The sequence below is a fragment of the Equus asinus genome, chromosome 3, assembly GCF_041296235.1.
Source record: "Equus asinus isolate D_3611 breed Donkey chromosome 3, EquAss-T2T_v2, whole genome shotgun sequence".
NCBI classification, from domain to species: Eukaryota; Metazoa; Chordata; class Mammalia; order Perissodactyla; family Equidae; genus Equus; species Equus asinus.
The window spans coordinates 150,045,073-150,069,314 of NC_091792.1; the positions used below are offsets into that span (position 1 = coordinate 150,045,073).

At 43.9% G+C, this 24,242-nt stretch overlaps 1 protein-coding gene across 1 annotated transcript in view; it reads right to left on the minus strand.

Annotated features, from left to right (window-relative positions):
* CD38 (CD38 molecule) overlaps positions 1–24,242 on the minus strand; it is a 50,378-nt gene that overhangs the window by 5,564 nt on the left and 20,572 nt on the right. Inside the window, exons 2-7 of the mRNA XM_014834742.3 lie at positions 10,341–10,470; positions 8,551–8,686; positions 6,712–6,797; positions 3,431–3,504; positions 1,824–1,916; positions 1,400–1,486 (exon numbers count right to left, since the gene is read on the minus strand). Of these exons, the coding sequence (XP_014690228.2) occupies positions 1,400–1,486; positions 1,824–1,916; positions 3,431–3,504; positions 6,712–6,797; positions 8,551–8,686; positions 10,341–10,470 (606 nt within the window). The remainder of the gene's footprint in view (positions 1–1,399; positions 1,487–1,823; positions 1,917–3,430; positions 3,505–6,711; positions 6,798–8,550; positions 8,687–10,340; positions 10,471–24,242) is intronic.

Sequence of the window (24,242 nt, forward strand, 5' to 3'; positions counted from 1 at the left end):
TAGAAACAAGCAGCTGGATCGCAAAGCCACAGAACTCTTAGATACAAGGGGCCCTGCGGGGCAGGTGATTCAAAGAGCCATGCTGAATATATTACAACCCCGTGGTTGGAGAAAACGAACAGTGGTTTCAAACATGAGCCCCAAGTTTAAGGTCACATGAACTGATGCTCTGAATGACAGGTGTTGGCTTACAAATCACTTCCTTCCTCTGTGGGCCACTGTACAAGGCCAGATGGAAGGTTATGTTATATATTCTTCCCAGATGGAGAATGAGTGAGCTTACCTGGAGCCTGCAGTAGGCCATTAATGAAAGAAAGGAGAATGGTTAATATAAAAAAAAAGATAAAAGAGTGTTGGAGACAAGACTCATCTACATCCCCCAACCTCCTCCCAGGTTTTAGTATTCTATGTTCCCAATGCAAAATACCTTTGAATAACTTAGACGGGTCAGATGTCGGCCATGTTTGTTTTTATAGCTGTTCCTTTGTTCTGTCTGTTTTCCCATCTAACTGCTGTAGAAGGCTCATGTTATTTTCTAGAGCCAGCTGACTGATGGGGAATTCTTGTCAGGTCAGGTCACTTGGGAGACAAAAGGTCTCAGTGAACGTTCCTTGAATCTGTCCTTCTGCCTTTCTGATATGGTTGGTGGGAGAGGGTAGTGACAAGAAGAAGGGAAAAGTATTCCAGCATTTCCACTTCTACATTCTTTGAGAAAATTTCTTCTCTGTATCGGTCTTTTTGTAAGCTATCATATATGGGAAAATCTTCAAAGGTGCTTCTAGCAAGGAACCCACACCTATATTAAGTACTGGTCACAACTACTTAAAAGTGAGTGAGGAGGTCCCAGTCTTGATAACAGAGTTGCAGGTGACTTTAAAAATAAATACCTATCTGTAATTTTAAGCTTTTCTCCAATAAACCTATATTACTGGTAATTTTTTTAAAAGATTTTATATCTTTTAATTAAAGAAAGATAAAGCTTGGTAAACTGCCATTTGGCAATTTACCAAGTGTTAGGTATCTACACTGAGGTCAAACTAAAGAAACTTCACGTGCAAAATTATGTCAAGTCACAGGATTTTACAAATCATTTGCATTCGGCAAAATGTGCGTCTTCTCCTGAAAGCTAGCAGGCCTGTAAGCCCTAGGTCATGGGAAACCAGGAAATACGCCCTCAAAGCCTAGGTCAGCTTCAGAGGCATATCACTGCTGGGGGGCTCAGGGGAAGAGAGGAGAAAGGAGGTGAATTGAAGGCCACTGGCTGAAAACACCTTCTGGGCTAGGCTGTAGGAGGAACTGAGGTCACCATAGGTCACCATCCAAGATCATCATCAAAGCCCAAGGGGAAATGCCTGCAGATGGCGAGACACCATTTCTTCTTCAAGAAGAAATCAATTACCTGTAGTTATTCTGGCAGGTAAATGTAATATTCCTTTCACTTATAATCGATTTCAGATCACGTATGGAGGAACTCGAACATGAGTCACTAGGAAAGAAAGAAGAAAGTGCCAAATAACAAGATCGCACAAACTTTTCTTGAGTCTCTTAGTTTCTTCTAGGTAGCAGGCTCTGGGCAAGGCCCTGGGATAAAAAGGTGAAGCGAGGTGGCTTCTAAGAGCTCACAGGTCAAAGGTGTGAACTAGGTAGATACCTACTACAGAGATAAAATTAAGAGGCTGTGGGATGGGCTGAATGTAGAGTAAGGCCCCATTCATTTCCTGAGCCAGTCTTTTCTCAGTGTGTTCTTGTGACTGTGGATTCTTTCGTGGACTGATTCCTAAAATAACCCTGAGACTATATGGGTACAAAGCAGTAACATATACCTGCGAACTCCTCCAATGTCATGCATCACCCAGGCCTGTAGTGTATGAACCTTCTTTGGATGCAAATTATGGATTTCCACACGTCCAAAAGTGCTAAGATATGAGAGACAAAGAACACTGTGAATCCCAGATTAAATTGTTCAGGCACCCAGAGCCCCTGTGAAAAGCCTGCAGGCAGGGCACCCTTGGTTAGAACCTACCCTTTGGACTTGACCCATGGTTTGCAATAGCAACAGCCACCTTCATGCATTCAACATGACCCTCAATGAATAGGATTCTCAGCATGAGATTCCTAATCTGTGCATTGACGTTCATTCTTTAAGTACTTGCTGTTCCAAGAGTGGACCGTACACCAACTTAATGAGCATCACCTGGGAGCTAGTTAAAACTACGACTCTCAGCCCAACACCACCTACTGAATCAGAAGGTGCAGCTGAACTGTCCCCAGGCAACCCACATCTCAGGGAGGGTTGAGAAGCACTGCTTTGAAAGACCCTGGTGTCCTGCCTGAACCCCAGTCCTGAACGCTCCCCATGAGTCTCTGACAGCTGCCGCTCCTGTTGCAAGTACTTGGATCCCTAATATCAGATTATAAAATTCTGGAATATTAACCAAAAAGCCCACATGGTTAGGGTCAGAAGAAGACAAGAGGACAAATGCCTCTTTGTGGAGTTAAATATCAAAACAGGAGAGAAACAGAATTAATTTGAGGTACCTAAGGTGCTGGGAGCACATTAATATATACTCCCTCCTCAATCCAGGTAAAGATTAGAGAACAAAGACGGAAAAGGTAATCAATGGGGTAAAAACTCTAAGTACAGAATGCAGTCAGAGGAGGAAGGCATTGGTGTGGCCAGGTTCAGGGGTGTGGATTCAATGAGAGAATAATAGCTGATACTCATCGAGCACCTTCTCTGTTGTCAGGGACAGAGCTCAGCATTTTTCATGCATTATCTCAGTTAATCTTCATATCGCCATCCCCTCCTCAGGTACACACTACAGGGGCTCACAGAGGTTAGGTGCCCTGCTTAAGGTCACACGGGTAATACGTTGTAACCTCTGGAATCCCTGCTTTTAACCACTGCAACAAATTGCTGACAGTGCGTTCAAAGAGACAAGGAAGGCCAAGAGCCCAACACAGCCCCTGACATTCCCAACACCAGTTTTATTGCTGAATTGGGATTCACACCCTTCATGGAGGAGAGAGGAGTCAGGCCAGATCTTCATGGATGGTGAGGAGTTAGACAGGCAGAAGGAGGGACGGAGCAGGTCCTATGGGGGAAGAGGATGGGCAAAGGTGGGAAAGGGGCAGGATGGAGTGTAATGGGAGAGGGAGCTGAGAAAATTACACCAGGCTCGAAAAGTCAAGAGGAGGAGCTGGACACAGTGCAGGAACCATTAGGAGATTTAGAGGATTTTACACAAAGGAGAAACCAGACGAAAGCACTGACTTAGACAAATCTCTCCATAGAATTCAAAAATTTTACCTTCTTTAGCCCAAATCTTCAGTACTGACCTTAACCATGAAAAGCATATTCTTCTAGGAATGAAATATCCAATAGGAGGCTGTGCTAACCCTTGCAAATAGGATGCAAAGAAATGAGTACCTTCTTCTATCAAAGGCCTCATTGAGGGACCCGTTGAGCACCACATGGACCACACCACAGGCATCTTCTGCAAACTTAAAAAAAAAAAAAATAAAGCCCACCCTTCCTCAGCATGCAAACTTAATGGCCACACCCCAGCAGTTCCCTCCAAAACAGCTGTCAGCGCTAGCAAAGCAAGGAGGGAAGAGCCTGGATGGCTCGAGCTCAGTAGTGCCAGGTCTATGTATTCTTCATCCCAAGCTACTGCAAGGGTTGTGCTTCGCTTGAGTGTTCCAGCAGCAGTTGCTCCCATCTGTGTTAGAACAATGAAGCTCAATGGCATTGTTCGCGGGGTTGCTTAAGTGGTGGCTCAGAAGTGGGAAGTCCAGGTGAGTGAGAGGAGCGTCACTGGTGGAGGAAGATGAAAGCCCTTTTTGGTGCCACGCACTGTGGACACTGTACATTTCACTGAGCGGGAGCAGGGTGGACGATTCAGGTCTCAGGGAAATGGGGAACATCAGGAAAGGGGAAACTCAGGAGAGAAGGTGACACCCAGGCCTGCACAGGCACAAAGAGAAATGAGGAATGAATGAATGAATGAGTATTATTGAGCAAGGAATTTTATTTCTTCATGCGAGAAACATCCAGCGGGAATCTTTGCTAGGCAATGGGAAAAAAACAAAATGGACGAAACAAAGAAATCTACATGTTTCCTCCAGGAGGCCCACCCAGGCCCCTGGGACCAGAGCAGGCCCCCTTTTCACATTATCCATCATGTATCTCATTGTGATGATGAGTTCAACATGGGGTTAGCTGCTGGCACTGCGAGCTCTTTGAGAGCCATGAGCCTGGCTGTCCTGCTTGTCACTACAGCCCAGGAGCCTCATAGCCAGTGTATGGCACAGAGTGGGCGCCCAGGGAAAATCTGTGGAAGGAAAAGAGAGAAGGAGGAAAGGCGGGAAAGAGGAAGAAAGAAGTCCAAATACTCTGAGATGGAGATTAGGAAAGAATAGAAAACATGTAAGAGAGGCAACAAAAGCCAAGTCCTGAAGCATGAACAGGATTCACCTGGTAAAGGCTGAGGCAGCTGCGAACAGAAAGGCCTGGAGTTTGAGAGAACAGTCGTGTTTGGGGAGAAACTTCAGTGGATGCTGAGTTGGGTAGATAAGTTAGTTCATGGAGGGCCGTGAATGCTTTGCCAAGGACTCTGGCCTCTATTCTGCAGGTGATAAAACACCACTGAACAATGTGAAACTGAACTGTGAAAATCCAGTATGGCTTTTCTCTTTCCACAGGGTGTGATGAGCAGAGGACAGAGGCCCAGTTACTATCAATCTCCAGGGCTAACTCAACAGGGTGCTTACAGGGTGCCAAGCGCTGACGCTGAAACACCTAACTGTCAAGAGCCCCCACGAGGTAAGTATGGGGTCAATTTGCCCCAAGGTCATGTCACTAGGAAGCTAGGAAGTGAGACGGGGATTCAAAGCCCAAGCAGTGCTGCCTTTATTGTGAAAAAAAGAAAGGATCGAGTCTGATAAAAGACGGATTTCTACATACATGAATGAGCATTTGGCCAAGACAAGGGTGGTCCCAGGGCAGCTCACAATGTAGGGCGCCTTCCACCACCTTCCCCGCTGTGCTCCAGCTCCAAGGGCAGTGCGGGGAACACTAGGAAGCGCTTGACACATAACATACGACTTGGCTTTAAAAGTTTTTAGCAATAGCACTGCCCCAGAACATATCATAGAGTGATCAAATAAATACGTTTCTCAGCAGAAGGAAACAACCACCCACCAACAACAAACTCTACAGTGCCTCCGATTTTTCACCGCACGTAGTAGGAACTAAACAAGAATTTATGAAAGGAATGCCTTCTGAGTGAGTTCATGGGATAGTGGTATCTTGTTTAAACATTGCAGTAACCTTATGGGACAGACACTGTTTTTTGCTGTTGTTTTTTGAGGATGATTAGCCCTGAGCTAACATCTGCTGCCAATCCTCCTCTTTTTGCTGAGGAAGGCTGTCCCTGAGCTAATAGCCATGCCCATCTTCCTCTGCTTTATATGTGGGATGCCTACCACAGCATGGCTTGCCAAGCAGTGCCATGTCCGCACCCGGGATCCGAACCAGCGAACCCCAGGCCGCCAAAGCGGAAAGTGCGCACTTAACCACTGCGCCACCAGACCGGCCCTGGGACAGGCACTGTTTTTATCCCCACTTGACAAATGAGGAATCTAATGGTCAGAATGACTAAAGAATCTGCCCAAGGGTAATGGTTTTCTTACTTCAAACGCCAGGCTATTTCCCTGTCTCTACCACACTCCTTAAGGTGGGTCAGCCTCTAAGCTCTACTACTTACTAGCCCATTGACCTTGGACAAGTCATTTAACCTCTGAATCTTAGTTTCTTCACCTGAACCATGGGGATGTGTACCTTCCCACACCACCTATTGTGAGCACTAAATGGGTTGACACATGTAAGGCCCCTGCCCAGAACTTGTCATAAATATGCACTTAACAAATGTGAGTTTCCATTAGCCCAGCTCTTCAGATGTCTAAATTTAATTTTGGAGAATTAAAAGTAGTATAGTTTTAGTTTCTCCCTCTTTTTCTTTCCTTCATTTCCTTCTCCCTCCCTTTCTTTCCCTTTTTTTCATAGCCCACTTGTGAAGAAACAACTTATAAGAAAAATAAATATACACAAAGGCAGCTTGGAGTCAAGTCATAAGTAGACAGAGAGAAGAGAGAGAGGAAGGATATGAATTCCCCAGCCCAGATTCTGGATCTGCACTCAGACAATTTGGGATAAACTCCCAGATCTGCTGCTTACTAACCTCATCATTTCATAGGCTGCTTATTTACCTGTGGCTCCACTTTGTCATCTATAAACTGAGTGTGAAACTCACGGTACCTACTTCATAGCATTCTTGTGAGATTAAAAGACCTGAGGACTGTGCCCGGCACACAGGAAGTGGTCTATAAACATAGATTATTAACACTGTTCCAGGAATCTAAGATTGGCCATACCTGGATCAGAGGATTAAACCAAGCCCGAGCTTCCTGCAGCCAAAGCCAGAGAGCAAGAATTGTTTAACTGGAGCCCATGGACCCTCCAAGAATGCCCTAAATTCTACATGAAAATCTTCTGGGATGCGCTTATGAACATTTTTCGCAGGAAAGAATCTCAAACTTTTGTCCCTAAAAGGAAGTGTGATCCAAAAAGAAGTAAAACCCACCACTGACTGGATGACCTCTTAATTTCTTTGGTCTCCAAAATTCTAGAATTTCACCTTTAGTACTTACCCTTTTGGAAACCGTGTTCCAGAACACAGAAACAGGGTTGCTGCTACAGTTGTCCCTCCGGGTTGGACAAGATTGATAGTTTATTTCTAAAAGACATAGTTTATGGAAAATAATTAAAGTAGGAAAGAAAGGGTATAATTAAGCTCCGCTCTCCCCGGCTGTTGGATTACAGTGGAGCCACTTTCCAATGGCATTGCTGGCAAGATGGAGGCTGGAGAATGGACACATCTCCACCCAGTTTAACTAAGTGCCCCCTGGATTGCTTCCAAGTCCTTGCCTGACCCTCCGAATCCCAGACAGGAACACAGTGCCCGCTTTGAGTCATCATTCTGGGAAATTGCAGCAAAGCTCATCCGACAGAGACGAGCCCCCAACGTGATCCCCGCACCCAGGAAGAACTAGAGAGAAAACTGGGCCCTCAGGGGCTACCCTGGCCAACCAGTCCTCCTCTCCTGTTGACAGCTTCTCCCCCAACCCTTAGTCCCCACGCCCTCAGGCTCAGATGGCCTCAGAGTCGTTCCACACTCTCCCTGTCCAGACAGGCTCAGCCATCGGTGAGGTACAGCAGGCACAGTGTGTGAACGCGCAGTTCTCGTGTTACTTCTCCCAAGGATATCTGCCTGAATGCACAAACATTTCTTCTTCTTAGGTTTTTATTAAGGTATAATTGAGAAATAAAATGGTAAGATATTTAAAGTGTACAATGTAATAATTTGATATGTGCACACATTGTGAAAAGATCCCTAGTCATCAAGTAACACATCCATCACCTCACCTCACATTCTTTTTTATTCTTTTTCTTTTTTGTTTGTTTTTTTGGTAAGAATATTTAAGTCGTACTCTCTTAGCAATTTCAATTATACAATACAGTATTATCAACTACAGTCACCATGTCATACATTAGATCCTCAGATCTTATTCATCTTACAACTGAAAGTTTGTAGCCTTTGACCATCCTCTCCCTGTGTTCCCCAGCCCCCAGCCCTGGGAGACCACTTTTCTACTCTGTTTCTTTGAGTTTGACTTCTTCTGTTTAGAGTTCGCATATAAGTGATACTACACAGTATTTGTCTTTTTCTGTCTGGCTTATTTCACTTAGCATAATGCCCTCCAATTTCATCCATGTTGTCATATATGACAGGATTTCCTTCTTTTTTAAAGCTGAATAATATTCCATTGTACGTATGTATATATATGTATATATATCACATTTTCTTTATCCATTGCATTGGACTGTATGAACATCCATTGAGTGTTAGTTCCTGGGGATAGAGAGATGAATCAGATAGAGGCCCTGCCTTCAGAGACCACATGATCTAGTATAGTCAAATCCATCGGGGAAAGATCAACCTGGGCTGGGGGTGCAGCACCGTTAGCGAAGGTTGATGTTGAACTTGGGTTTGAAGGATGAATAGGAGTCTTCAGACAGACAAGAAAGAGAAAGGTGCTCCATGCAGAGAGAAGACGTGCAAAGGCACAGAGTTGTGAGAAAGCCTAATGGGCTTAGATCAGCACAGCCAGGGCAGAAGGGAGGAGGGGAGGACGAGGATGATGGAAGACAAGGCAGATGAAAGACAGAGGCCAGGCCATGGTAAGAAATTTGGACTTCATCCTAGAGGCGAAAGAGAGCTGTTTAGGTTTTAGGTAAGAGGCAGAAACAGTCCCACTGTGGTGGCCAGATGGAGGCTGACCCAAAGGAGTAAGGAGGGAGCAGCGAGAACCTTACAACAGTCCAGCCAGAAAGGAGGGTGTGTTAGTGTGCTGGGCGCAGGCAGTGGGAGCGGGATGGGACAGAAAGGGTGAATTGCTGGGGCAATCCCGAACAGCCCAGATCCTCACCAGAAGAGCCTGAGTCTCCACACCAGCTGAGATCGTCAGCAATGTAACCCAGCAGCGTGTTCTCCAGGGTGAACAATGCCTGCTGCACCCGCGTGTACTGATGCGCCAACTCCTTTGTTTTGCTCCAAAAGACTGTCTAAGGAAGAATAAACACAATCTGTTACTGAGATCAATTTAGCAAGTCAAAAGAACAGACCTACATTTTTCAAAATGAAGGAACAACATAGAAAATAGAGAAAATCACACATAGGAAGGGTAAATGTTGTCGAGTGCACCAGGGCTTTCTGTGTGTGACGGAAAACGTGCGCGCACGCATGTGTGTGTGTGTCTGTGTCTTCTAGCTCACAGCGTAAAATGAGTTTATTATTCTGGATTGCAGTAAAAAAAGTTTGAAAGCCATTGATCAAAATCTTATAATAAACATACAAGTGGAACACATCTGGAGAAGGCATTAAGAAATTCCAACCTTCCTAAAGCTCTCTGCAAAATGATTTTGTCTCCATGCTATTTCTGGGAGAAGCGCTCCTTGGTTCTTAAAGAGCCCCAACCCCTGTTTCTTTCCTCAAATGGCCCCCATCCCCACAAAAAAAAAAAAGAAAAGGAAAGAACAAATGTGGTGAGGTTTTTTTCAAGGTCCCTTTGTAAAGGCACAGAAAGTCAAATTTCAGAACAATCTTCTGCTCCGTGGATCTACGCATTTTTAGGAGGAGGTGGTGGAGGGCGTGGTCTGAAGCACGGGCCCTGGAGTCCACCTCCTGATGAAGCCCAGCATCACCACTTCCTAGCTGTCTGACCTTGGGCAACCAAAGCATCACTAAGCCTCACTCTCCCCATCTGTAAAATGGAAAAGACAACAATTGTAAGGAACTCCTGGGATGCTGAGGAGAGTAAACGAGACGCAGCAAATGAAGGGCTGAGTCCCATGTCTGTGGCATGTCACTTATTCAACAAGGGTCACCTGGGTGTTTATTTACCAAGCAGCTCCTCTGTGAAGAGCCTTGTGCTTGGTGCGCCCAGCAGGAGCTCCATAGTAACTCCAGCTCTGACGATGCGACCAGAGGCTGTAATCTGCCAACAGCTTAAGGGCTTCACAAAGAGGATTTGGGGCACATTAAGTTTTCACCTTAAACACTGACCTTAGAAAAGATGCAGCACATTACTGACCTTTTCCAGCATCACCAATGTATTAAAACTAGGTCTCTCTGGCTCCAAATCTTGTGCCATTGACCTTTCAACTGGTCACTTTCAAGACCATCAAACTCCAGCAATCCCTGGTCACCTAAATTCACCAAGCCTCAGTTTTCTCTCTGTGAAATGGGGACGCGACACCGGCCCTGCCTATTGCACAGGATGACTGTGAGGACCTAACAGGATAAGGCTTAAGAGAGTCCTTCTGAAGCAAAGAGGGCATTCTGCAAAGGCAAATTGGCATTGTTATTACTATTATTAGTAGAAGGCAGGGGAGAATTTTGTAGCTATATAAGGCTGGGTGACTTTTGTTTGGGCTGGGTTGGGTTTCGTGTTGGGTCTGTTTTGCCTGATTTTTGGCTGAGTCTCCTTTCCTCTTTCTGTGTCCCCACTTCTTGCTCTTTCCTCCCTTGCCCAGGGTTCCTAAGTCTGGATGATATCCTGGTCCCCAAGTAGCCCCACAAACGCTATCCGTGCCAACCACACCTACACTCTAATGTCCAGATTTTCCTCTTCCCTCATCCTGGTCAAAATTTGGTCCTGTGACCTCTTCTCTCTGGCTTTTATCCTCAGCTTTAAAATCAAAAACTTGCTCCAGTTACCTTGTTGCAAGGTACGGTCTGATTTGCCAGCTCTATGAGCGGTTGATAGTCTTGTTCTGTGGCGTCGCAAGGGTCCTTGGAAAGAAAGGACTTCAGGAACGCCTCCTGTATCTTTTGACAGTCTTTATCTCTTTGAAATAGAACATGGAAAATAAAATAAAACATGAATAATCAGATTCCAAACATATTTTGGGGGCATAATTACCCAAAAAATCTCATGTGGGGAGCATTTACTGGGTGCCAAGTAGTCTATACACATCATCCCGGCTGATCTCGCAACACTGTTATGCCATGAGCGTTCCCCTCCCTGCCCTACAAGGTCCCTGCCCTCATGGTCCTCACTCTGGTTAGGGAGACAGGCAGTGCAAGAACAGTCAAATGAGTGAACAAAATAAGCACACATGACCATGCGTATACAAGAAATCACTGGAGAGGGCCACCAGGAGAATACTGAGGCCGTGACACTTTAGGGAGGCCGATCAGGGGAGGTCTCCCTGCGAGGTCATTTAAGCTGAGACTAAATGCTGAGAAGGAGTGAATCCAGATGAGGGTGTTGCAGTGCAAAGGCCCTGAGGCAGGAAAGAACTTGCCGATTGGGGGAAACTGAGAGAAGCACAGCATGACTACAGTGTAAAGGAACAAGGGGAGTGGTGAGAAATCACGTCAGAAAAATAATTGAGAGGCAGATCACTTAGGTCTTTCAGACGAAGAAAATGATTTCAAATTTTACTCTAATAACAGTGGGAAGCCATAGGATGGTTCAAAGCATGGAAGTGGCCTTGGCTGATTTTTTATTTCTTTTTTCTTTTTTTTTTTTGCTGAGGAAGATTGGCCCTGAGCTAAACTCTATTGCCAATCCTCCTCTATTTTATATGTGGGTTGCTGCCACAGCATGGCTGCTGAAGAGTAGTGTAGGTCCACGCCTGGGAACCGAACTTGGGCTGCCAAAGCAGAGCATCCAAACTGAACCACTAGGCCACTGGGATGGCCCCTGATTTTCATTTTTGAAAAATCACTCTGGAAAACTCTGAGCTGGCCTCAAAGAAGGAGAAAAGTCTCTGAAATAGAAATTTCAACTCCACATCCCCTCCAAACAGCCCTTGGCAGTGAGAAAGCAGGCAGGCGAGGAAGAACAATGGAGGGGAGAGAGAAGAGGTCATAGAGAAAATAGCAGTTGGGACTTTCTTTGTGTGTTAATGCTAACAGTGCACATAAGCCCATCATTCCTTCAGGGCAAAGAAGTGGGTTTCCACTGGGAGATCTCGGTCATCATCAAGAGGGTAAACTCCAGCCTTTGCAGTGGGGACCCGAGGTCCAGTACCAGGTCAGGCAGCTTGACCTGGGGGAAGTAAAGATGAGACCCCTAGTTTTCGATTCCTTTCTGAGCCTGCTTTCCCTCTGCAGAGCACACACAAAGCAGGCCATCCCAGAGGGTCTCCTGCCTTCCTGACACAGACTGGCTTCCGCCCAGTAAGCCAAGGACTCAGAGAATATTGGTGAGGCAGCAGCCCTTCTGCAGAAGCCTCCCTGCTCTTTTGGGGGCAGGAAACAGGGGAAAGCCCTTCTGTTTAGGGCAGGGAGGGAGATCCTTGAGTTAGGCTGCCTGTCTGAATGCTGGCTCTGCCCGTTATGCTGTATGTCCTTAGGAAAGTCACTCAACCTCTCTCTACCTCTGTTTCCTCATCTGTCAAGTATCTACCTAACACAGATGTCCTGGGATTAAATAAAACACCCATTAAATTCTTTCAGAACAGTGCCCAGCACAGCACAAGGGCTCAGTCAATACCGGTGTTATAAGTCCTTCCTTTCTTCCTGTGCCCCTGGCCCAGACCTTCCTGGCTGTGAGCAGTCATGCCCAGCCAGCAGAAGTGGGCGTGTCCCACACCTCGTGCACTAACCTAGCAATCCAGCTCATCCTCACAAAGTCCCGAAGGACGTTCAGTATGTGCCATGCCTGGGCAGTGAGAACACACAGCTGCGTGGGGTCAGATCTAGGGCACAGACACAGGCTGGGGGTTAACGCCCTGCTTATCTCCTTGTCCACATGCAATATGAGCTTCTTCTTGCTCTCAGTTTTGGATGGACCTAGGAAGAACCAGCCTAGAAAATATAATAGCTTTGATGTAAAACAGCCACAGGACAAAATTCCAGACCGGTCACCTAATATCTGGGTGGGCTGCAGTAAAAACAATAACAGGTAGCTTTTACTGAGGGCTTAATGTATGCTTCACATGCATATCTCATTTAATCTTATAACACTTCCGTGAGCAAGTGTATCAGGATTTGATTTGAGTTAATAAGACTTAAAATTTCAGGGACTTAAGGTAGAATTTTATTTCTAGCTCATATATCAATCTAGAGGCTAGGATCTGGGACTGGTATGACATTCCACATGTCAGAGACCCATCTACCCAGGCCAAAATGGCTGCTCCAATTCCAGCCATCATGACTACATTCCAGCCAGCAGGAAAGATTAGGCGGGAAAAAGAGGAAGAGAAAGAAGAAAAAGAAAGAGGAGGAAAAGGCAGCAGCAGCAATGGACATGTGTCACCTGCCTTTTAAGGACAGGTACTAGAAGCTCTTCTCTCATTTGCTAAAATGTAGTCACATGTCCATACCTAGCTGCAACGGAAGGTGAGAAATGCAGTCTTCAATTTTGATGGCCATTACACATCTAAAATCGTAGTTTTAATTCTAGAGAAGGGGTCAGCCTGCAGGCTGTGCCACAGATAGATACCACCATTGTCCAGCAAGGAGGAAACTTTAAGACTGTGCATTAAGTAACTTGCCTGAGGTCACACAATTAGTGAGTGGTAAAGCCAGGACTGGATCCGTGTCCGTGTGAGCCTGCAGGTCAGGTTCCCACCACACTACCACAGCATCATCGCCTATGAGGCAGCCTAGTAACTGCTCCAGCCTCAGTTTCCTCATCTATAAACAGGAGACGATAACACTTCACTCCTGGGAGGTTTGCAAGGATGAAATGAGGTAACCTGTGACATGCGCCTGGCTCTCAGGAGGGCTGTCTCCACGGATGCCCTTCCACTTCCGCCATCGGCACAGGACGTTTCAACTGCGCTGTCTTCAAAGGCTGTGCCAGGAAACCATCATCAGCCTGGCTTTCTCCATATAATATATATTTAAGGAAAAAAAGTTATTACATTATGAACTTCGATGTCAGTCAAAATTTCTGGGGCACCGTGATGGGATGTTTAGAGAAAAGGTGCTGCGTGGCTATTTCGTTTTTCATTCAGGGGATTATGTTTAATTGCATTTATTTAAGGCAGGGGCCTTCTCAGAAGTTTCCTGTTCCAGATTCCAGCTCCCTATAAAATTCTTCTACCTCTGTCCTTAGCGGCATATGCAGGACTCGAGGGGGACAAGGGGTGGAGGAGAGCCGTCTGCCTGAGATGGAAGAATAAGAGAATGTCCCACAACCAAAGATCTGGCAGAAAAGACAAATTAACATATGCTGAGTACCCACCAAACACCAGACGCCGTCATAGCATATTCTTATTTAATCACCAAAAACGCGAAAGAGTCTCAAACAGAACTCACAAGCCTCCAAAATTATTTTTATGCTTCTTAGCAATATAGACTCCAGTTCAAGAAACGTTACTTTAAGAGTTCAGGAAATCCCAGATTAAAAATCTAACAGCCTCTTGTTTAGAGGGGGCAGAGTTAGAGAACTCGAGAGTTGAAACAGACGTTGGAGGAGTTTATAACTCAACTCTCTTCCCTCTCTCTGTTTCAGAGATCAGCACCTCCGACGAGCCCCTCGAATAAGACAAAACGGAGAGAGGCAGTGAGAAGTCTGGGGGCACGCTTCGTGAAACTACTTTTCAACCTTAAAATCAAAAGTAAAGGGGCCGGCCCCGTGGCCTCATGGTTGAGTTCAGCGTGCTCCACCCAGCGGCCAGGGTTCCCAGATTCAGATCCTGGGCGCAGACTTACACCATTCATCAGCCACAAGGCTGGTGGCGACCCACATACAAAACAGAGGAAGATAGGCACAGATGTTAGCTCAGGGCAAATCTTCCTCAGCAAAAAAAAGCAAAGAAAAAAGAAGTAAACATCTCATGCTGGAGGTGCAAGTCAGCATTTTTATTGATATATATATTTTTTGTAAATTTATATTATATAATAAATAATATATTTTTATTGATATATAGACATAGCTATGTAGAGAAATCAGACTGCAGTGTACAGAGATGTCTGCTTTACTCAATCGTATATGTCATCACAGAATGGGCCTCAAGTTCTCAAGTGTGGCTCTAAAAGGTGAGCCCTTAATTTCATGATCTGCAGAAGTCCACCATCTTCATTTTTGTCCCCTGGGGTGGAGCACAGTTTCTCCAGTTCAAGCGGCAGCCAAGCACAAGCTGTCTTGAGTAAGCTGGCTGCTTTAAAGGAGACAGGGGGCCTCAGGAATTCCCATGTCCAGCAGAGATGGAAGCGGATCTCTCTGACTGAAGAAGCACCATGGAACGAGGAAGAGCCATTTCTGGAAGTTCAATATTTCTTTTTTTCCAATGGCTCCTCTGTTCCAAAATTAGAGGCTTCAGCTATGATACTTCCAGAGGGACCTGCTGCTTGGGATAAGGGACTGTGACATGGCCATTGCTGTCCCCCAGAGCTCAGTCTGTGCCCATGGCCCCTCTGCAGGGGCCCCCTCCACCAGGAGGGCTGTTGCACGTCGTCTGGTCCCGTGGTTCTCTGCTCTGGCCACACCCAAGGATCACCTGGAGAGCTCCAGAAAGACGCAGAGCCTGCTCCAGACAAACCAAGTCGGAATGCAGAAAGTAGAAAGAGCAGAACCCAGAGTTTTCCCAAAGCTTCCCACTGCCGCCTCCTCCCAGCCCCGGAAACTGCCCTTCTGCTTTCTGTCTCAGTGACCTTGACTTCTGGAGGTACCTCACAGAGTGGAATCACCCAGTGCTTGTCTTTTGGTGACTGGTTTAGTTCACTGAGCACCACGTCCTCACAGTTCCTCCATGCCATAGCACGTGTCAGAATTTCTCTCCTTTGTAGGGCTGAATAACATTCCGTTGTGATTAAACACCACATTTGCTTTATCCATTCGCCCATCACAGACACCTGGATGCTTCCTCTACCATCCTTTCAATCCGCAGAGACTCTCCTAGGGCCACTGTGAGCCTCCCCACAGGCACAGAGCTCAAAGATAAACACGTGCCATTTCTGTCCTGAAGGCACTCATATCACGATGCGGGGGCAGAGAAGAGCAAAATTAATTACCGTTAGAGCGCTGGCGACTTGCCCAAGGCACTAAAACTTGAAAACACAATAAATAGTAGAAGCTTTTCTAATTTTCAACTATAGAGGATAGAAATAGGCTTGAAACAAAACAAAACAACCTTGATTAAATGTGATTCAGTATCCTCATTTTGAAAATGAGGTTTCCCTGTTTGCTCTCCCAGTTGCTGTGACGCACAAAATCTCTATTTAGAACCACTGTGGGTTTCTATTTGATCACCTCCCACCTTTGCTTCCTTTGGGTTCCAGGTGATTAGAGAGGTGTAGCCAACAAAAGGGGACAGCTCATAGGGCGCCTCTGCTCCATGGAATATAAAGCAGCCCTTGAACACTGTGTTTATAAATAGCCTGGGACATGTTTATTTTACTTTAGTGAAAAAAGTAGAGCTCAACTTAAAGAAAATAGAAGGATGCATAACACACTGGTAACAGGATTGTCTCTGGGAAGAGGAATAAAGGGGAATTTCCACTTTCACCCCATATTTTTCTATATTGTTGGTTTACAATAAAAATGGATTCATGTATTATCCAAGTAATTTTAAAAAGGGGTGTTAAATTTTTTTTAATTGAAGATATAGTATAATGACAAAAAATTGTTTAAAACTGAAAAAATAAAACCACAGTAATCAAACCATCTTCAAATATGGTTATATCTGATTTCTAGGAGTACAAGGGTTGCTCTGTGATCTTCTCTTCCTTATATTTTGAATTTTTCTATAATAAGCATACATTAGAATGGGGGTCATAACAAAATATTCATTTTCTGTTTTAGTTGCTTGAGAATTAGACCAAACATCCGAGAACCTTGGAAGGTCTTAGAACATGGGAACAGCTCAGGCCCAAATGCCTTGGTTGCCACCTGGGGTTTTTGTGCCCTCCCCCACGTCTCTTGGCTACAAGGCATCTTTACTCATCCTTCATCCAGTTAAAGACAACACCACGTAACCAGGAAGATTTAGTGCTGGTGCCCCGGATGCTTTTTTCAAAGCCTGACGATGTGAAATATTGGGGGGCGTGGTGCAGACCTCTTCCAGTGGAGATTTTCCTCCACTTTAAAGACTTCCTTGCATCCTTGAGCAAGATTGCGTTGTCAGATCACACTCTCACTAGTCACAGATCATACCTAGAATTTAACTTCATGAATAATGTCAAGGAGACAGGTCACGGAGAGGCTCCCACAGAGGAAGGACAGGACAGCACACCTTGCAGAGCTCCCCGGGTGCTGCCTGCCTTTCTGCATGGGACATGTGCTTTCCAGCCCAGGATAGTAGATAAGGTTACTATGTGAGGTTTTGTAGGGTTCCTCACACAGCCAGAAGGATTGAAGTGAGGCGACATCTCCATTTTATCTCCCAAAGAGCTCTACAGCTTACATGACTCTCCAGGGACTCATGCTGCACAGATTCTGAGTTCATTTTCCATAAGTAATCCTTTAATCAAAGACATCCTGCTGAGGGCATTCAAGAGATAGCTTGATCATTCATGCTAGCTAATATCATTAGTCCGTCTACCTGGAGGTCCAGTTGACAAGGAGGTTAAAACAGCTCACCTCCTTCCTTTCTTTCCCTCAGGATCATTCCTCTTCCCAAATTGAGAAAAGCCACCCAAGCCAGCTGCTTGAGCTCCTTCTTCCCTGAGACCTAGAGCGCACAAGGTTGTTTGTGGAGATGTTGATGAAAAAGAGACACGCAGCCCCTGACACTGGAGAGCCAGCATGGCACTCACAGTGAGGCCTTGGTTGAACAGAATCCCAGGAATAAACATCTCCAATAAGGCCTCTGAGTGACCAAGACGGACCAGGATGTGAACAGACAAAAACAATGTCCAAACCACAAAAAAAATGACCAAACATCCTTTTATGACAGCTAATACGAGTGACTTCTGCTTCTTTACCAATTAGAGCTTCAGCTTTGCTTCCTTCTTCCAGCCGGATAGATAAGATCTATTCAGATGCCCTATCGTGGAATCACCCCAACCCCTCTGCTTCCTGGCAGCACCCAGGCAAAGCCAGTCTCATTGAACCTTCCCCCAAATCTCCTAAAACAGGTCCAAATCCTATAAGTCCTTTCTAACATCCTTGGACTGAACCCTCCCCTGCCCCTGTGGGTCCCTATGATGAGCACTCACCCTTCTTGTAAAGAGCAATAAACCCATCTTGTTCAACCACAGTGTGTTCCTGGTGGTCTTGGGTTGGGTGGCACTGACAGTAACTGTCAATCTTGAATGAGATATTAAAGAATCAAAAGGCCTGTGAAAACCAGCCTGCCTCAACCAGGGTTCATGCTTGGCAAAAGCTTCAGGAGCAGCTTCTGAAAGACTTGATTTGTTAATAAGAACGTTTTCATATTGAGCTAGAGTCTTAGTCTGATAGTTTCCTGCTTGCCTCCTCAGTGGATGGCCTGGAGGCTCAGTGGAGTGCAGGCAGGGCACAAATGTCAGGATGCAAGGTCAATGGTATGTCCTCCCCCTTCCTACCACTCTGCTTCTTCCAGCAGACCCCAGACAGGTTATCACTCACCCTGTCCCTCTCTCACCCCTTCTCCCTACCTCTGACCTACCCAGGTAGGTTGTCTCCAGGTGCCTGAAAGCAGGAGGCTTCACGAGAGGGAAGAAAGAAGAGGGTGTGAACACCACAGAGAGCTCAGCACATGCCAGCCCTGTGCTAAATGCTTCCCTTTAACTTATCCTGTTTACTCCTCACTCCAGCCCTGTGAGGAGGGTACTATCATAATCCTTGTTTGAGAGCTGCTGACACTCAGAGTTTAGTAGCTTGCCAGAAGCCAGAAAATTTAGTGAATGACAGACCTGCCTTACATGCCAAACTTCACTCTTTCTACTAAACAATGCTGCCTCCCAGAGGAAATTTAAAATCTTGGCCCTATCCCCAGAATGAGGATGTTCCTAACAGAAACAGGGACCTAAGACCTCACGAGGGGTTGTTGTTTCCCTAGATCCCATGAGGAGTTGAAGACAAGAATAGAATAGGACACAGTTACTCCCAGGTGAGAGGATGAAGTGAGGGGGTGAGAGGGGATGGGGCAGAAAGGGTTAAAGTCTTATGCTAAGGTGAAAAAACAGCTATATTTGGTGGTTAAATCCATTTTGTATGTTGTCAGCCTACTTTGGGCTTCATAACTCTGTGCTATCACTTCTCTCTGAGTCTACACCCTTCCCGCAAATGATTATATTTCAAAGTCCCCATTAATAAAGCAACATGACCTTCATAATGTGTTGCTCCCCAGGCAAAGCTCTCACACCCCAAATCCTCATCCCTAAAAGCGCTTAGATCTTGAGGGGCCACTACACTCATTCCATGAGTTTTCCTGCCATCAAGTCCCACAGGGCGGGTTGTCTTGACCCAAAGAAAACACGCAGGTTAACTCAGGTCTTAAGCCTCTAATTTGATGCCCCTGGCGCCTGTTTTGAAGGTGAAGACTGCCATCTTGTGGGGGAAGCAAGCGATTGGTGAGGTTCACTGAGGCAAGCAGGATTTTCGAAATAGAATCTTAAAGTCTGAAGACTCATCAGGCCAAAGGAAAGCTCAGAGTCATTACTTCGTTAATCCAGATGTACTGAGCATCAACCATGTGCTAGGCATATTTATGAGCATGTAGGATACACCAGTGAACAAAACCAACTCAGGTCCCTGTCCTCCTGGGGATTTACCTCCTACCAGAGCAAGACTGACCATAAACATAGTGAATAAGTAAGTTACAGAGTATCCTAAAAATTTATAAGTTCTATGGAAAAAAGGGAAAAATGGAGCAGGATAAGGGTGTCAGGCGTGATGGTGGAGGAGGTGGCAGTGTTCATCATTAAACAGAGTGGACAGTAGATGACATCTGAGTGAAGAACTGAAGGAAGCAAGGCACTTCGTTATACAGACATCTGAGGGAACCGCATTCTATGCAGAAGGAACAACCATCACAAGGGCTCTAATGTCTGATATGTTCCAGAAACAGAAAAGAAGCCAGTGTGGCTGGAGCAGAAGGAGCAAGGTAGTGAGTCGACAGCAATGAGGTCAGAAAGATAATGATGTCAGACTGGGCAGGGCTTCATAAACCATTGTAAGGAATTTGGCTCCTACTCATGGTGAACTGAGGAGCCATAGAGGATTATGAGCACAGGGGGTAAATGATATTACTTAAGTTTCAAAGGATTTCTCTGGCTGCTTTGTTGAATATAGTCTAAATGAGGAAAAAGGGCAGAGACAGGCAGATCAGTAATCTGGGCAAGTGCTGAGGGCCGTTTGGACCAGGGTGGTGGCAGTGGAGATGGTAAGAAGCGATAGATTCTGGATTCATTGTAAATTCCCTAAAAGATTGGATGTGTTGTTAGAGACATAAGGAGTCAATGATAATTCCAAAGTCTGGGGCCTGAGACCCTGGAAGGATGGCATTGCAATTAACTGGGATAGAGAAGACTCTGGGTGTAGGTGACATTGATCAGTTTGGTTTTGGACATATTGAGTTTAAAATGTCTATTAAACATGCAAAGGAAGCTATGGAATAAACAAATAGATATATGAATCTGAAATTCAGGAGAAATAAAGCCACAAGACTCTATGATATCAGCATCCAAAAGACAAAAAAGAGAAGATGACCGTGGATTGAGCCTTGAGGCACTCCAAAATAAGAAGATGGGAGAAGAAACCAGCAAAGGACTGGAAAGGTACCATCACGGATGTAGGACAACAAGCAGAAGAATGGGTTATGCTGGAAGCCAAGTGAAGAAAGCATATTAAACAAGAGGAAGTGATCAGCTGTGTCAGATGCTCCTGAGTGGTCAAGGAAGATGAAGGCTGAGAATGGACCATTAGAATTATCACCAAGGAAGTCATGTCAAGAGCCATTTTAATTTCCAAATGCAAAGGGAGGGACCTATCTTTTTGTTATTGATTCCTAGGTTTTTGCTTTTTTTTTTTTTTTTTTTTGCTTTTATGCCATATAATTTATTTTGTGAATTTATTTTGGGGAAGATCTTGGGAAATACTGCCTATGTCTAAATATATTACACATCTTGTAAATTAAGACAGCAATATCGCTGAATTTATCCTCCCGTGCCCTCACCTTTCATCCTCATTCCAAGCCTGAGCATGTCTCCTAGAATATTAAGCAAACCAGTTCCTTACTAATTATCTGTTGGCATGAAAATTTTTCTGAAACCATAAAGCAAAACAAATTAGCAAAAGAAATCTAATGTTGAGATTTGAATCATTCTGTGATAGTCACTTGTAACCCCTTACTTCAAATTCTTGTACTCACTAAAACCCATTTATCATCATTATAATATCTAAATGTTATAAATATTAACATGTATTTATATTAATAAAATATAACTTTACGTATTTATAATTCCATTCTTTCATTCAATAAATACAGAGCGCTCGTATGTCCCAGGCAGAGTATTAGGTATACTCTAAGGACACAGCGGTTAACAAGACACGCTCAGCCCCCACCCTCCAAAGTTTTCAGTCCATAGGAAATTATAGTTATTAAATAAGAAATAACAATAAAGAGAATTGTGTGGTTGCTAAGGGAATATACCACATTGGGATCTACTCTTGTGTAATGTCGGATATTTTTGGAACTACGTGTAAGAAAAAATTTAGATGCTTATAGCTTGGTGACCACATGATCCCTGGCTACCTCTGACCTCAAATTGTTCTCCTCTGCCTTTTACCTCCCATGTGCCAAACTTTCCTTCTTTCCATTTCTCAAAAACACATCAAGCTTATTTCTGTCTAAAACTTGTGGATAGAATATCAACATTCAAAACTTCAAAACATTCCTATACGCTAGCAACGAACAATTAGAAAACACTTTTTTTAATTAAAAAAATTATACATATATATCCTACTTGATAATATAGCAATAAAACCATAGGAATACGAAAATAGGAAATATTGAGCCATAAATTTAACAAAAAGTATGCAAGACATATCTGAAAACAAAACATTGCTGAGAGAAATTTGAAAATACCTCAAGAAATAGGTATACCATATTCGTGGGTTGGAAGGCTCAATATTAAGATGGTAAGTATCACTAAGATGTATCTACAGATTTAATAGATCACAAATCAAAATTTCAACATGTGGGGCTGGCTCCATGGCTGAGTGGTTAAGTTCGTGCACTCCGCTGCGGCGGCCCAGGGTTGGATCCTGGGCGCAGACATGGCACCGCTCATCAGGTCACGTTGAGGCAGCGTCCCACCTCCCACAACTAGAAGGACGTGCAACTAAGATATACAACTGTGTACGGCGGGGAGGTTTGGGGAGATAAAACAGAAAAAAAAAAAAAGATTGGCAACAGTTGTTAGCCCAGGTGCCAATCTTTGGGAAAAAAAAAAAAATTTCAACATGCTTTGTTTAAAAGATTGACAAGTTGATTCTAAAATGTATGTGAAAATACAAAAAACCTAGCCAAAGCAATTAAAAGGAGAAAAAAGCTGGAGGACTTAGATTATTTGACTTCAAAACTTGCTAAAGAGCTTCAGAGACCTAGACAATGTGGTAGTGGTGAAAGAATATAGATCAAAAGAATAAAATAGCGTTCAGAAAGAAACTCATTTATAGGGCGCTATAGATTGAATATTTGTGTCCCTCCAAAGCTCACCTGTTGAAACCTACTCCTCAATGTGATATATTAGGAGATGGAGCCTTTGGGGTGTGATTAGGTCATGAAGACATAGCCCTCATGGATGGGATTAGTGCCCTTACAAAGGAGACCCCACAGAGCGCCCTCCTCCCTTCCCCGTGTGACAACACAGCAAGAACATGGCTGTCTATGCACTAGGAAGCAGGTTCTCACCAGACCCCAAATCTGCTGGTGTCTTAATCTTGGACTTCCCAGTCACCAGGACTGTGAAAAATAAATTTCTGTTGTTTATAAGCCACCCGGTCTGCAGTATTCTGTTATAGAAGCCTGAACAGACTAAGGCATACAGTTAATTGATGGTCAGCAAAGGTGTCAAAGCAATTCAGTGGGAAAAGGAAAGTTCTTTCAATAAACGATGCTACAGCAAATAGGTTTTCATATACGAAAAAAAATGAAGTCGACCCTTCACACCATACATAAAAATTAACTAGAAATGGATCAGAGACCTAAAACACAAGCTATATAAGAAAAACCAAACAAATTAAACCTTATCAAGACAAAAAGACTTTGTTCTTTAAAAGACTCCATTAAAGAAGATGAAAAGGCAATTCACAAAATGAAAGAAAATATTTTCAGCACACATCTGACAAAGGACTTTATTCAGAATACATTAACATCCTATAACTCAAAAATAAGAACAAAAACCTGATTTTTTTAAGATTGGCAAAAGATTTAAATACATACTTCAATAAGCCCACGAAACAATAACCAACATCGTTAGTCATGAAGGAAATGCAAATTAAAAACACCATAAAAATACCACTACAAACCCATTAGAATGGCTACAATTTTAAAGTCTGACAATATCAAGTGTCAGCAAGGATGTGGAACAAGCAGAATCTTCATACACTGATGACGGACATGTAAAACTATACAATTCCCTTGTAAAACCATTTAGGAGTTCCTTAAACAGCTAGACCATATGGCTCAGCTATTTCACTTCTGGGTATTTACACAAGAGAAACAAAAGCATATGTCCGCACAATAATTTGTACACTAACGTTCATAGCAGCTTTATTCAAAATAACCACAAAGTGAATACAAGCCAAATGTCCAGCAAGGGGTGAATGGATGAACAAATCGTAGTTTATACACACAATGGGCTAGTATTAAGCAATAAAAAGGACTGAATTATTAATACATACAACAACATGGATGAATTTCAAAAACATTAGGCCAAAGCCAGAAAAGAAGCCAGACACAAAAGACTACATAGTATATGATTCCATTTATATGAACTTCCAAGAAAGGTAATCTCCAGAAACAGAAAGCAGACACACCCTACTGGACATCAGGACATTAGCAATTTAAACAGTGTAGCAGTGGTATAGGGATGATAGGACCATAGAAGAGGGTGTTAGAGACCCCAGAAACAAACTATCAAATGTGATATGCAACGGAAGTGGCATTATAAAGCCTCGGCAAAGATGGATTATTTAATAAATAGTACTCACACAACTGACTATCCATCTGTGGGAAAAAAGGAAATTATGTTCCTACCTTACACCACACACAAAAATAAATTCCAAATAAATAAAAGAGTTAACAACTAAAAGAAAAGTTTAAGATTTTTGGAATATACATGACCTTTTTTGTGACCTCTGGCAAAAAGCCAAGTTCTTAAATAAGATACAAAAAAGCACATCCATAAAAGAAAAGGTAAATATGATTACGTTAAAATCTTCAGTAAGACGAGAGACCCAATAAAGTCAAGAGTCAAGCCACAAATTGGGAGAACATATTTGCGATCCATGTAACAGACAAAAATTAGAATCCTGAATATGTAAAGACAGGCAAAAGACAAAAATAGGCATTTCACAGAAGAAACCAGAATGACCAATAAATACATAAAAAGATGATCAATTGTATTAGTAATTAGGGAAATGAAAATTAAAGCTACAAAGAGATGGGCAAAACTGTTCAAGTTTGACAATTCCAGCTGGTGGTGAGGATGTTCAGCAACAAGGACCTT